This window comes from Nannobrachium achirus (genome assembly GCF_963921795.1).
Source record: "Nannobrachium achirus genome assembly, chromosome: 10".
NCBI classification, from domain to species: Eukaryota; Metazoa; Chordata; class Actinopteri; order Myctophiformes; family Myctophidae; genus Nannobrachium; species Nannobrachium achirus.
The window spans coordinates 37,850,827-37,863,133 of NC_137819.1; the positions used below are offsets into that span (position 1 = coordinate 37,850,827).

The 12,307-nt window shown below is 44.6% G+C and overlaps 1 protein-coding gene across 1 annotated transcript; it reads right to left on the reverse strand.

The window, feature by feature from the left end:
* Positions 1-2,246: 2,246 nt before the first annotated feature.
* On the reverse strand, positions 2,247-11,458 carry tcf19l (transcription factor 19 (SC1), like; the record flags this gene model as incomplete). The annotated part of the gene is made up of 6 exons (XM_080735452.1): positions 2,247-2,589; positions 5,441-5,996; positions 7,021-7,275; positions 7,824-8,022; positions 8,384-8,553; positions 11,146-11,458. The coding sequence occupies 6 exons, from the start codon at positions 11,456-11,458 to the stop codon at positions 2,247-2,249; spliced, it is 1,836 nt and encodes a 611-aa protein (XP_080591578.1).
* Positions 11,459-12,307: the final 849 nt, after the last annotated feature.

Genomic DNA, 12,307 nt, shown 5'->3' on the forward strand with positions numbered 1-12,307 from the left:
CAAGCTAGATCAGTTATTTTCACAATATTTATCTGTAGGACTGAATGTAACCTCAGCTACAACTCCTACAAGTTGAATTGGATAATAAAGGACCTCAGCCTGCAATCTCCTAATGTTTATATTTAATATTAGGGATACTCCGATCGTTCGGTGGCCGATTTAAATGAGCAGATTTATTCAATTAATGACGTGATCGGCGATCGGTATCGGTAGATCATGAAAAAAATAAATCTGTGATCGTAATCGGCCTCCAAAAACGTGATCGGAGCATCCCTACAGCGCAACTTTTAAGCCTAGTCCAGATCAAAGATTTGTGACGTGATGGAATCGGTAAAACGGAACATAATTTAAGTGATAGAATGGTGCAGAGTAGGGGAAAAAACTCACAGCAGTCTGAATAAGCCATCAGTGATAATTGTGGTGAAGTGCAGCACAAAGCACAGAACCAACTTCTGACCATGACATGTCTTCCTTTAGAATGCATAAATAGATCACCACGTTTCATGTAAAATAAAAACAGGTGTTGTGGAGGAACAATGTGCTGGATTCAGCAGTCCAACAGGTGTTACCTTATGTTCTAAAATACAAAATGTTGAGAGGAAAAATGCACTATGGAGTATGGACCACATGGCAGGTTCTACGGTTTCTTATGTATTGGATTCACTTACCAAGCACAACAGCTGTTTTTCTTCTTTTTTTTTTACAAAAATAAATGTAATATTGTGCAGCTGTGTCTTGGAAATGGTGTCAATTTGTCATCAAGTTAAAAGCATGGAGCACAGTGCGATATAAGACAAGGACCACACCCACGCGCGTTTAACTATTCCCATTGACCAGCAGTACAGATCACCCAACTAGTCAAGGCCACCTAAGCACGTCTCACCAGCATCGCACCCTTTGCATTCGGCCCAACACAAGCATAGCGTCAGTAGTGTGAGAGAGATGGAGCCGCTTGGGTAAAAAGCGATTTACGCACGGTTGTGTAACGGTGTCGTTCACTGAAACTAGCTGATATACATGCATCACGACACGTAGCGTGGCGTGTTATGAGCTTGTAGATCCGCCATGTCTGGTCATACGTCTCAAAAGCTTCCCGGATACACATTATGGCACTTCAGCGAATGCTCCAACTGGTTAATTACATACTTAGGACACCCCCACCCCACAAAAAAAAAAGAAAAAAGAATGACAATAACAAACAAACAAACAGTCAACATGAAAGTCCAGGTCTTATTAACGAACACATCATCTCAGTCTAGAGAACCCCCCAAGAAAAACACTGCAGTCAGCAGCCGCCACTGAGGCTTGAATCATTTCATCATTCTCTCTGAGGCTCCTCGCTAGTCTGCAGCAGTGCGGTGGGGGAAGAAAAAACATTTCAGAGTCTGATTGAACTTAATTGCCTCCAATGCCACCCAGCAGCACAGAGCCTGCAGAGGAGATCTGCACTTAAAACATTTCATTGGATTCTTATTGTTCTGAATGTGTGCCCGCCTCCGCCGGTGACAGCCACAGTGGGGAAGGCTGCGTCTTGAGCATTTCAGTCTATTTTATTGTCCTCAACAATGGGAGAGTGATCCAAGCAGCCACCAGGATAAATGCCATTACAATTTCTGGCTGGTAAAACAGTGAAAACAGGTGGTGAATGCTGACAGATTTAGTTTGTTTCCTGCCTTGACCGTCCCAAACTTGCCTAGCCCCTACAGAGCCATAGCCTGTATGAAAATAGACATGGTTTCATAAATGGATAATTGCCTGCATGATGGAAATTTGTTCTGAGAAATTCCACTGCATTCAATCCGTCTTCTGCAGGAGCAAGAAAATGTTTGTAAATATTTGTCCTGAAAGATTTCACAGAATGTCACGCTAAAGATTGGCCCACCCCTTTGAGAGTCATAAGGGCAGGGATGTAAGCGTTCCATCAAAGCCCCAATAATTACATTATATCATTTACATACCGCACACCCAATACCCCTTTGGGACAGTTTTATAAATCGCCCTCAGTGTCATCTGTGAAATCTGTCCTTGTGTGACCACCAGGAAGTGACAACCTAGCGATTCGTCACCAGTCAACATCACACACGAGTTTCAATTTCAGTGTCACCGCTGGTTACCCCAATTATACATGGGGCTGCCCCCCAAAAGAGGTCGAATAATAACATGTATGTACACTACACGGATAATTAACAAATTCACCGAAACAAACGTTTCGTCAAGAGAGGTCGACCGTTCCCGAGAGGGCCGGGTCAGCGGCAGCCGCAGTGGAACTCTGCGTTGGGGTCCATGAGGAGCTTCTTGCGGTCGATGTGGAGGCAGTCTATGTGGTACCAGGCGTCGCACACGTCGCACTGGATCCACTGCACCGTGTCCTGCTGGGGCAGCCGGCAGCGGGGGGCCGCGCACGGCTCCACCGCGGCCCCCGCCGGCCCGCCCTCCTCCTCGTCCTCAGAGGAGGACGAGGAGGATGAGGAGGAGCTGCCGGAGGACTCGGATGAGGCCGAGGAGGTGGAGGAAGAGGAGGAGGAGGAAGGGGAGGGCAGCGAAGGCCTTGGGGGGAGGGGGTGCTTCCTGGGACGGCCCCGTCTCTTCCTGTAGACAAAGATGAGAGAAGATTCAATTTACAATTTAGGCATTTAGCAGACGCTCTTAATTTAGAGCGATTAACAATAAACAAGGACAGCACAAGGTCAAATGCATAGAAATACTAAATACTAAATACTAAATACACTAAGAAAAACGTAGGTAGACCAAGAACCTAGTCAGTAAAAACAAAGATAGGGGAGAAAGGATGAGAGAGAGACACAAACCAAGGACATGAAAGAATGGGTGTGAGAGAGAGAGGACAAGATGAGAAAGAAGGAGAGGAAAGGATGAGAGAGCAAGAGAGAGGGAGGAGAGATCACAACATGCAGCTTACTCTGATTTCACACCTCATTAAGTCACTCTGTATAAGAGCATCGGCAAAATGGCAAAATTGTATTTGTAATGTCACAGGTGTGTCTCATCGTTCCACGAATTGAATACCTCGTTATCTTTGGCCTTTTTAATTAGAACCTCTCCTCAGTCCTCACACAACATGAACCGTTTACAAGAGAAGTAACCGAAGCAAGAGGAACTTTGGTATGGATGATTAATGTTAATAAAGGTCTGAGTATAAAACGCATCACAGTTGTCTTACTTCTGCCTTATCTTATTACATTCCCTGTTTTATTTAACTTATAATTAGTCTGTAGAATAATTCATAATTACTTTTTGGAAAGCACCCGCTCCCGCCTCCCCCACAGTCTTTTGACAACGTGCAAATGAAACAATAACAGCGGGAAGTGCTTTTTAGTTAGTAAGGTGGTGACAAATGAGGTGTGAAACAAATGTAAAACATGATAATGAAGGTCTGCAAATTCACCAAACAAATTGAATGACACCCCTGACACACTAGGACCACAAGACAGCGAGCACCCTTTTCCAATGAGTGTTTATAATTAGTGCCCTTTGTTCTAGCGGTGAATGGAAATCCTAATGCTACAGCAATGACATTCAAGATAATTGTGTGCTTCTGACTTTCTGGCAACAATTAAGACGCACACCGAATGCAGAAATGGTTTGTACTAGAGATGGCTGCGGAGGAACTTGACAGGCCTGCGTGTGCACAGATCGAGCCCTGACATTAACCCCATCAAACACAACAGCTTTGGAATTAACGCGAACATCAAAAGCGAGCAAGGCCTAATTGCCCAGAATCAGTGTCTAACATCATTAACAACCACTTCTTCATACACTAGGATGAATTAGCTTTCTTGATATATACTTGATAATAACGCTCCTGTAAAGAATGCTATGATTCTCCAAAAATAGAAAATCTACAAGCCAAGAACACTTTACGATGGCACTAAAATAGGGATACAGGCCTGGGAGTTCGTATGGTTAATATAATAATATTGACAATCACAATTATTTTTGCCACAATAATCAAGTCATGTAATTTTCATATTTGGAAGACATTTGTAGGATGGGGTCCCCAGGTATAAATGGGTTGATACAGAACCCGGGAGCAGTTAGGGCTCAAGTGCCTTGCTCATGGGACACTTCCACAACTAGGGCTGTCACGATATGACATTTTACATGACGATTAATTGTCACTCAAATAATTGCGATTAACGATTTAATTGTGTTTTTGTCGTTGATAATTACATTTCTGTTCGGCTTTTAGGCTTTGAAGTTGCACATGGTAGATATGACACATAACCTAAATATACAAAGAAATTACTGACATATTTGACAACTTTCTACTTCAAAAATAACATTGGTAGTGGGTTAGGGTTAGAGTGGAAATAGCCGATCTACAAGCTCACAACGCGTCGCATCGTGACGCGTTGTGAGCTTGTAGATCTGCTATTTCCACTCTTTCTGAACATTTTTATCAATGTATGAAAATGTTTCAACATTCACGATTATGATGATTATTACAAAATATTTGCGATTATGTCAAATAATTACGATTAGAAGATTATTTAATAATTGTGACAGCCCTATCGACAACTAAGGCCCGGGCTGTGGAGCAAACCGGGGACCTTCTGATTCCCTGACGACCTCTCTACCTGTTCAGCTATACCTGCCCCATTAAACAACAACAATGTGAACAAGAGAAGATTACACCTAACCTTTCTGTGTTCCTTCCTTGTTCAAAAGGTTCAGCACAGGTTCGTCAGTATTAATGAAACAATGATATCCGAAATGCGTTTTATCCCAGTTGGTTGCATTGTAATTTGTACTGCGTTGGTTTCACACTCCGTTAACCTACGCTACTAGTACCACCAGCAGTAAGCTGGTGCCAAATTCTCCACGTAATAAAACATTCTAATAGTCTGGTGGACATTTTGTTTTACAATACATTTGATTGAAATTTTATTTCCCACATCAATGCAACAGACCCAATTTTACCCCAAACTTTGAATGATTCCAAATGATTTGAAAGCAGTGAAAATGCATCTTTAGAAGATATCTGAAATGAATCGTATGACAGTATATATATGCTTAAAGGAGTAGTTCACCCATGACTTTTATTTTTTATGTATAATTTGAGTTTTCTACCGAGTTTCCTATTGACCGATGAGCCGGGTCATAACCTTTTTGTCTCAGGAATGCGACAAAAACAAACAAAATCTCCATGAAGTTCTTTTGGAGTTCTTAGGTATCTGTTTTGTGTATCATGGATGTTCTATTTTTGTTGTGATGTCTCGTATGTAAGCAAGGATTGTGTAATTTTTTATTTCTGCCTCTTGGCCAGGTCACACTCGAAAAAGAGATCATGTCTCAATGTGTTTTTATCTGGTTAAATAAAGGTTAAATAAAATAAAAATAAAAATGAATTCATGGTGTAATCGATAGAAAACAAGTCATTTTGGGGGGTTTGTCTCATGTCGTGATCTGCGTGTCTAATTACCCAGTGGGCAGGTGGTGAAACCTCTTGAACTGCATCCTCCCTCGCTCTTCCGTGCAGATCCTGACCGAGGGCGAGGCCAGCGTGTAGCTCTCGCCCCCCACCACCAGAGGGGAGCAGACGGGCGAGCTGTTGACCCGCCGCCTGCCTCTCTGGGCCCCCGCGGACGCAGAGGAGTAGGCGGCTCTCTGCTGCTGCTGCTGCTGGCGGAAGAGCGGCACGCTCCCGTTGGGTCCCACTCTGATGTGGTGCATCTCCGTGTCCTGCGGGTGCTTGAACATGGCCTGGTGGTGATGGAGGTGGTGTTGGTAGCGGTCGCTCGTCAGCTTGCTGTTGGTCATGGCGCCGTGGTAACTGCCGATGGTCCGCGTGCCCACGGGGAACGGCTTGGGGTCGAACGGCCGCCGCGTGTCGCCGTGGCCCCTGGGCGGCGGCGGGACAGCAGAGACAGGGGGGTTGAAGCTGTCCGACTCGGACTTGTACAGACGCCTCCTCTTCCTCCCCCTGGCTCTGTGGCCGCCGTCCTCCAACCCTCCTGTTCCTCCTCCTGGTCCGAAAGCTGCACAAAATGTATTAGATCAGGGGTGGAAAACTTTGATGATGGCGAGGGCCACTATATTTCCACCTTCACTCCAGAGGGCCACATCGCATATTGCTACGTCCTACTTTGTCATTCTAGTATCTTATACAAAAGAAGCAAAAATAGCAGATCTACAAGCTCAAAACGCATCGCAGGCTGTAGATCGGCTATTTTTGCTTCTTTTGAATTGGAATCCTGAATTATTTTTTGTTATTTTTGAATTGGAATCCTGAAATGTAACATTTTGATTTAATTTCAAACGCATTTAGTTATATACTCATGTTAACTTTATGAACCTAAATACAAATACACTGGACATAAAAAATAAATAATACTACTATACTAGTCATTAAGCTACCGTACTACTAATATAGACTGACGGAATTAAAGCAAGTCATGTTTGGAATTCTAACAGCTGAAATCAATAATATATCAGTATTTTCTGGTATTAACCTGAGGGCCGCATTAAGTGAAGGTGGGGGCCGAATGTGGCCCCCGGGCCGCCAGTTGCCCATGTATGTATTAGATGCTTAGATCTGTGCTTGCAAAAACCTCACTCGCTGATTCACAACCTCACGTTGTGAGCTTCTAGATCAGCTATTCTTTCTACTTTGTGCTAGCCCTGTACGACGAACGCTGTGTCAAAAAAGCCCAGGGAATCATCAAAGATCTACACACCATCCCAACATACAGTCTGTTCAAGATGTTGCCGCATGGAAAACGACTACACAGTCTCAAAGCTACTAACAACAGACTGCAAAAAAGCTTCTTTCCACAAAAAGTCAGGCACATGAACAAACTGTCAAAGACGAGAATGGACCAGGGAAAAAGGAATCGTTAGCCGACCGATACGTTTTACTCTTGTGTACCTATACAAAAGACGTAACAATAAAGTACAACCTTGAACTTTGTGATGTAGTATGACGCACTCATTTACAGACACACACACACACACACACACACATTTTCTCCCTCTCTTTATTCCTTTCCTCTCCGGCCATACCTCTTCGGTTCTTGGACTCGTCCGAGCTGTCGTCCTCCAGGAGCACCGTGTGGGCTGACTTCCTGCGGCTGCGCCCCCCCGTGGGGAGCGGTTTGGTGGAGGAGGGGATCGACCCGGCGGCGGCGGGTGGCGGCGGGGGCGTGGAGGGCTGCAGCACAGAGGAGGAGGAGGAGGGGAAGCCCAGGGGGGGTACAGAGGAGGAGGAGGAGGTGGGAGATGAAGAGGAGCCGCCGGGGTCCGAGGTGTTGCCTCCTCCTAGAGTTGATTATGATGACAGCAAAATTTCCATTTAGTGTCATAGTCTTTTGAATATAATTGATATTTTAGTCACCTGAAATGTTTCACTTTTAGTCTAGTTTTAGTCGACTAAATATCATAAGATTTCAGTCATTTTTTTTCAGTTGATTTTGTCGACAAAAAAAATATTTTGGTGGTGTCGTAATGTCTCATTTTAAACGTTGCATTCTGAAAATAGCAGATGTACAAGCTCACAAGGCGTCGCGCTGGGACGCCTTTGCGACGCCTTGTGAGCTTGTAGATCTGCTATTTTCAGAGCGCAACACCCGAGCGCTGGCAAACACAAAATGATTTGTCTTTTAGTTATATCGGATCTCTTCTCCACTAGTCCCTCCCTGACATTTCAGCCTAGTTTTTATTTGCCGACGAAATTCTCGATACATTTAGTCTCAGTTTCAGTCCTCATATCTTAGTTTTTGTTTCGTTTTTTATTTAGTCAGTGAAAAAAAAGGGGGTAGTCGACGAACATTTTTCGTCACGGTTTCAGCCGAGGGAATCAACACTACCTCGTCCTCCCTGTCCGTCGCTCTTCTTGAAGGTCCAGGCGCTGCCGCGCATCTTGCTCAGGCTGCCGATGGAGTTGAGGATGACGGTGGCACGGTTGATGGACAGCTTGGACAGGTCCAGGCGGCTGGAGGTGGCGGCTGCCTTGCGGTCCAGGCTGGTCCTGATGCGGTTCTGGAGGTCAGAGGAGAAGGTGCCCGCCTGGGAAGGAAGGACGGAAGACGTTACTTTGCTTTAATGCGAGCAGTGTTCATTTTGTCGACTAATTTTTATTTCAAATTCATTCAAAATGACTAAAACTGACAAAAAGAAATAAAAATATGTCAAGTTTGCTAAATTACAAAATTCACACCGATTATGAGATACAGTATTGTGCATTTACATGTTGGGTGAGAACTTGCATAGTTCGGGCTGCTAAACTACTCTACCAGCCTCTCTGTCAGGTAACCAGCACTCTATTGGATAAGGATTCCGGCACATGCACACATGCATGTGCACACACACACACACACACACACACACACACACACACACACAGCGACAGCATCAGCCTCAGCCTCACCTTGGGAATAGTGATGGCGTCAAAGTCCAGGGGGCGAACTTTGACCTTCTGGAATAAGAAATAGAACTCTGGGCTCCCCGGAGATGATTGGCTACCAAAGGTCAACGTGTCGCCATCCGAGAGCTCCCACTGGATGCCGGGCTGGAGGCGGACCTCGTTGACCCAGGTGCCTAGCAACACATTAAAGAAAAGAGGAAATGTTTTTTTTTCTTCTTTTCCCTCCTACTTATGGTTTAAACATGCAGCTTAGTTGTTATGCAAGATTCATATCACAAACACTGTGCTGCTCAGTGGGCTCTTCTTGGCAAACAGACGCAGCAGCGAGCTGGCACTGGATTCCGTGCAAACTCGACATGGAGGAACATTTACATTTTTCAACCAGGTGTGCTGAAATGAATTAACATTAATCTTCCGGGGTTATGAAGGTTTTACGTCGACCGAGGACTAAAAATAAAAAAAGAAAACTTTTAATACACATTAAAAACCAAAAGGGCAAACTCCCTGACGAGCTGGGGCGGATGAGTTAATCGAGCGTGACCTCTAAATTAAGCCATTTATTGAATATCAAATGAATAGCTGGAGAACAGTGGAGCTGGAAGGGCTGCCAGGTCAAAACACCATGACAACAAGGCAAAAAATAGCTATTCAAAATGTGCGTTGAATACATAAAAAGGGTCATTTTAAAAACTGCAAAAATGAGAAGTGGTGAGTGAAACCGGCTGTGAAATTACTATAAAAAAACCGACAGCGCACGAGTGTGTAAGTTGGTGTAAAGAGAGTGAGTCTGTCTGACCGCCGCGGATTCAGACCCGCTCTCCCACCAGAAGCAAATCAGGTCACACCTCACGTCCTCGCTTACTGAACCGCGATCACCCACACTGTACTTTATCTCTTGCATGTATTAGCTTGCAGACAGACAGTAAGGCAGAATAAAACCAGAACATTGGAATAACTGAGGGAGAGAAATCTCTTTCTATGTATGCATGAGTGAACGTAATATGAATACCGGACGGCCTATGGAAATGATTCTTTTGAGTGTGGCCGTCTTATCGTGCGTTGGTGCGAGTCTATTGCAAGATCCATTGCGTTAACTATTTGTGGGAGGAATTAGGGCCCTCCTCAGAATGCCAGCAGGGCTGTCTGATTATCAGATAAAAAAAAAAGAGTATTCAACATATTGAATAGAATGTTTGGTAGAATTATGCAGGCTAGTAGAGCGTGCGTGACCAATGCCAGATTTTTTTGGATGATATTTTGTCAAAAGATACAATATCCATTCTAATCGATTTGGAAAAATGTACACTTGAGAACATTCAGAAATAGACGATCAACAAGCTCATAATGAGTTGCATTACGATGCGTTGCGAGCTTGTAGATCTGCAATATGTATTTTTTAAATGTTTGGAAACCTTTTGAATTTTTTTGCCTATGACATGCCCAGAATAGGGACACCAGGGTTGAAGTTTGTTAAAATCAGGACACATGCAGTAATTGATGACAGATGATGTAAAAAAAAAAAAAAAAAAAAGATCAAATCAAATAATGGCTGATATATCAGCCAAACCCATATGTCGCTTTGGCTCTAATGTAGGTAAACATTAGCTTTCCACCACAGGTTGTTTGTGGGAGTCCGTGAGGCTCTGTCGTCTTCAAAGCCTACAGAGTTGATTTCGTTTGTTGGCCAACCGTTAGTGGAGCGTGCTCAGTGTTCAGTTTGTTTGTGAAGCTGTACATCCTAAAAGTGCTGGCATTTGTCCTGCTGTTCAGTCAACAAACGGTAGAGTGTGAGCGGGTGAGAGAGACAGTGTGAACGTGTCTTTCTGTGTTTGAAACACTCAGTTCTTCTCTTGTGATTCATGTCAGCACTGCTGTCAGTGTCAGATGCTGGCTTGCATGTGGGATATTTTCCAAGATCTGCGAAGCGGATTCCCACTTTGTCCATGGTTGTTTTATATTTGGATTTCTGTCAAACATAGCCAGGAGCGTGTGTGTGTGTGTGTGTTGTTCTTATAGGAGGTGGTGACAGCATATGTGCATGCCAAGAAATAGGAGGGAGCCAGCCGTTTCTCTAATATCTGTGAACCAGTCTCTGCTTTTTTCCTCAGGCATTTGCAATCGAGTTGTCTGTCAGTCAACTTATAGGAGTGCGTGGGACAGGGATTAGGGATGTTGTTTGTGCGGCATCACAGGAATGTTTGAGTGTGGGTGTGCAACTGTGCATCAAGGCTGAGCAATATGTAGATATTATATGGCTATTGTTGCGACCGTCAGGTCGCATTTACTAACAAAACCTCCACCGGCTGTTCCATAGTTTCGGAGAGACTATGGACAGACCTTAAGTCTTCTATAAACCTCTGTGTACCAGTGAGTGTAGGGATGGGACGATACGCGATATTATCATTTATCGTGATAAAAAACACTCACGATAATCGTATCGTGGAGATTTAATTTATCTTGATATCGTGCTCCGTCATGCACTGGGATCAATTCACCTTTTATTTGCCGAGCTCGGGCTGCATATCCGGTAACATTTAAACCCTCTAAAATTGTCTTTTTTGCACTCTATCAAATGTCTTTGCCAAAAAATAGCCGATCTACAAGCTCACAACGCGTAAATCAGCTATTTTTTGGCAAATGTTCCGCCCCAGGATAATGGATCTTGATTATCGCGATAACGTAAATCGCGATTTATTTTGTCACAATAATCGTGATATGAAATGTTCATATGGTCCCATCCCTAAGTGAGTGCCTGGTCTTCTCACCGTGATTACTCCTGTCTTTGATGTGGACAGTCCAGCCATCCTCCTCATCCTCTTGAAGCCCATCTTCTCCTCCTCCTCCGTCCTCCTCCCCTCCTCCTCCTCCTCCTCGGCCCTCCCTGTGGGCGTGGAGCTCGGCGTGGATCCTGGACACCAGCGCCGAGTCTAGCGTCACGTCGCACAGCTCCGCCGCGCGGCCCAGGCGGAACACAGAGTGGCTCAGGGCAGGCCGGAACGTGTACAGGTCCCGTGCCGAGTCCCCCGCCGCCGAGCCGATGCGGAGCAGCTGGAAGCACGGCTGGGCACCCGACAGCATGGCCAGGATAGTCTTATGCTTATCCTACCTTTCCCTCAACCCGCTCAAGGGGAGGAACCCACCTCTATCACCCCCCTCCCCACCCACCCACACACACACACACCTGCCACACCCCTCTCTGTTATGGGCAGGGGTAGGGGGGGATTTATGTGCGGTTATTCGCCATACTTGCGCTAGAAGGTGTCACAGGTTAATTCTAAGCTGCAGTGCCAGCACTTAAGGGGTTTGCCAGTTACAGGCCTTTAAATGTACAGTATATATTGTGATATTTGTGCAACAGTCTAAAGAATATGGCTTAGTATAGGGTCGAACTTAGTTTAAAGGCCACGTACGAGCCCAGTGTACAGGCAGGCACACTGGCCAGGAGCAACCAGTGTTTGTATTAGTATTATTATATAAATCTGAGGTTATTACTACTATGTGCAGTTGGTGAATGTATGAATAAGTGCAGAGGATATAAGGTAGCGTTTAAGTAGGAGGACTGCTGAAATGAGCTCTCACACACACTAAATCCACTAGAGTAATGTCAGCAGTAACCTACAGGGTTTAGAAATAAGAAGCTTTGGGGGAGTATACCACACAAAAGGGCCTATGCCTTAATGCGATAATTATTTACGATACAGATAAACACAGAGCAGAGATTTGAAAACTTTTAGATCAGGAAAATATTCTCGCTTGTATTTATAAATGAGGAAGCTGAGGAAGTCACAGTGGATTCTGAGATCATCAGCTGTAAGGAAGCTTGAGGGGAAATCCTTGCAGATTGTCAGACCTGAAAAGAAAAATAGTGGAGAAAGAAATTGACTCACACAATAAAATCCTCAGTGTTGAAATCTGGGAGGGTACATG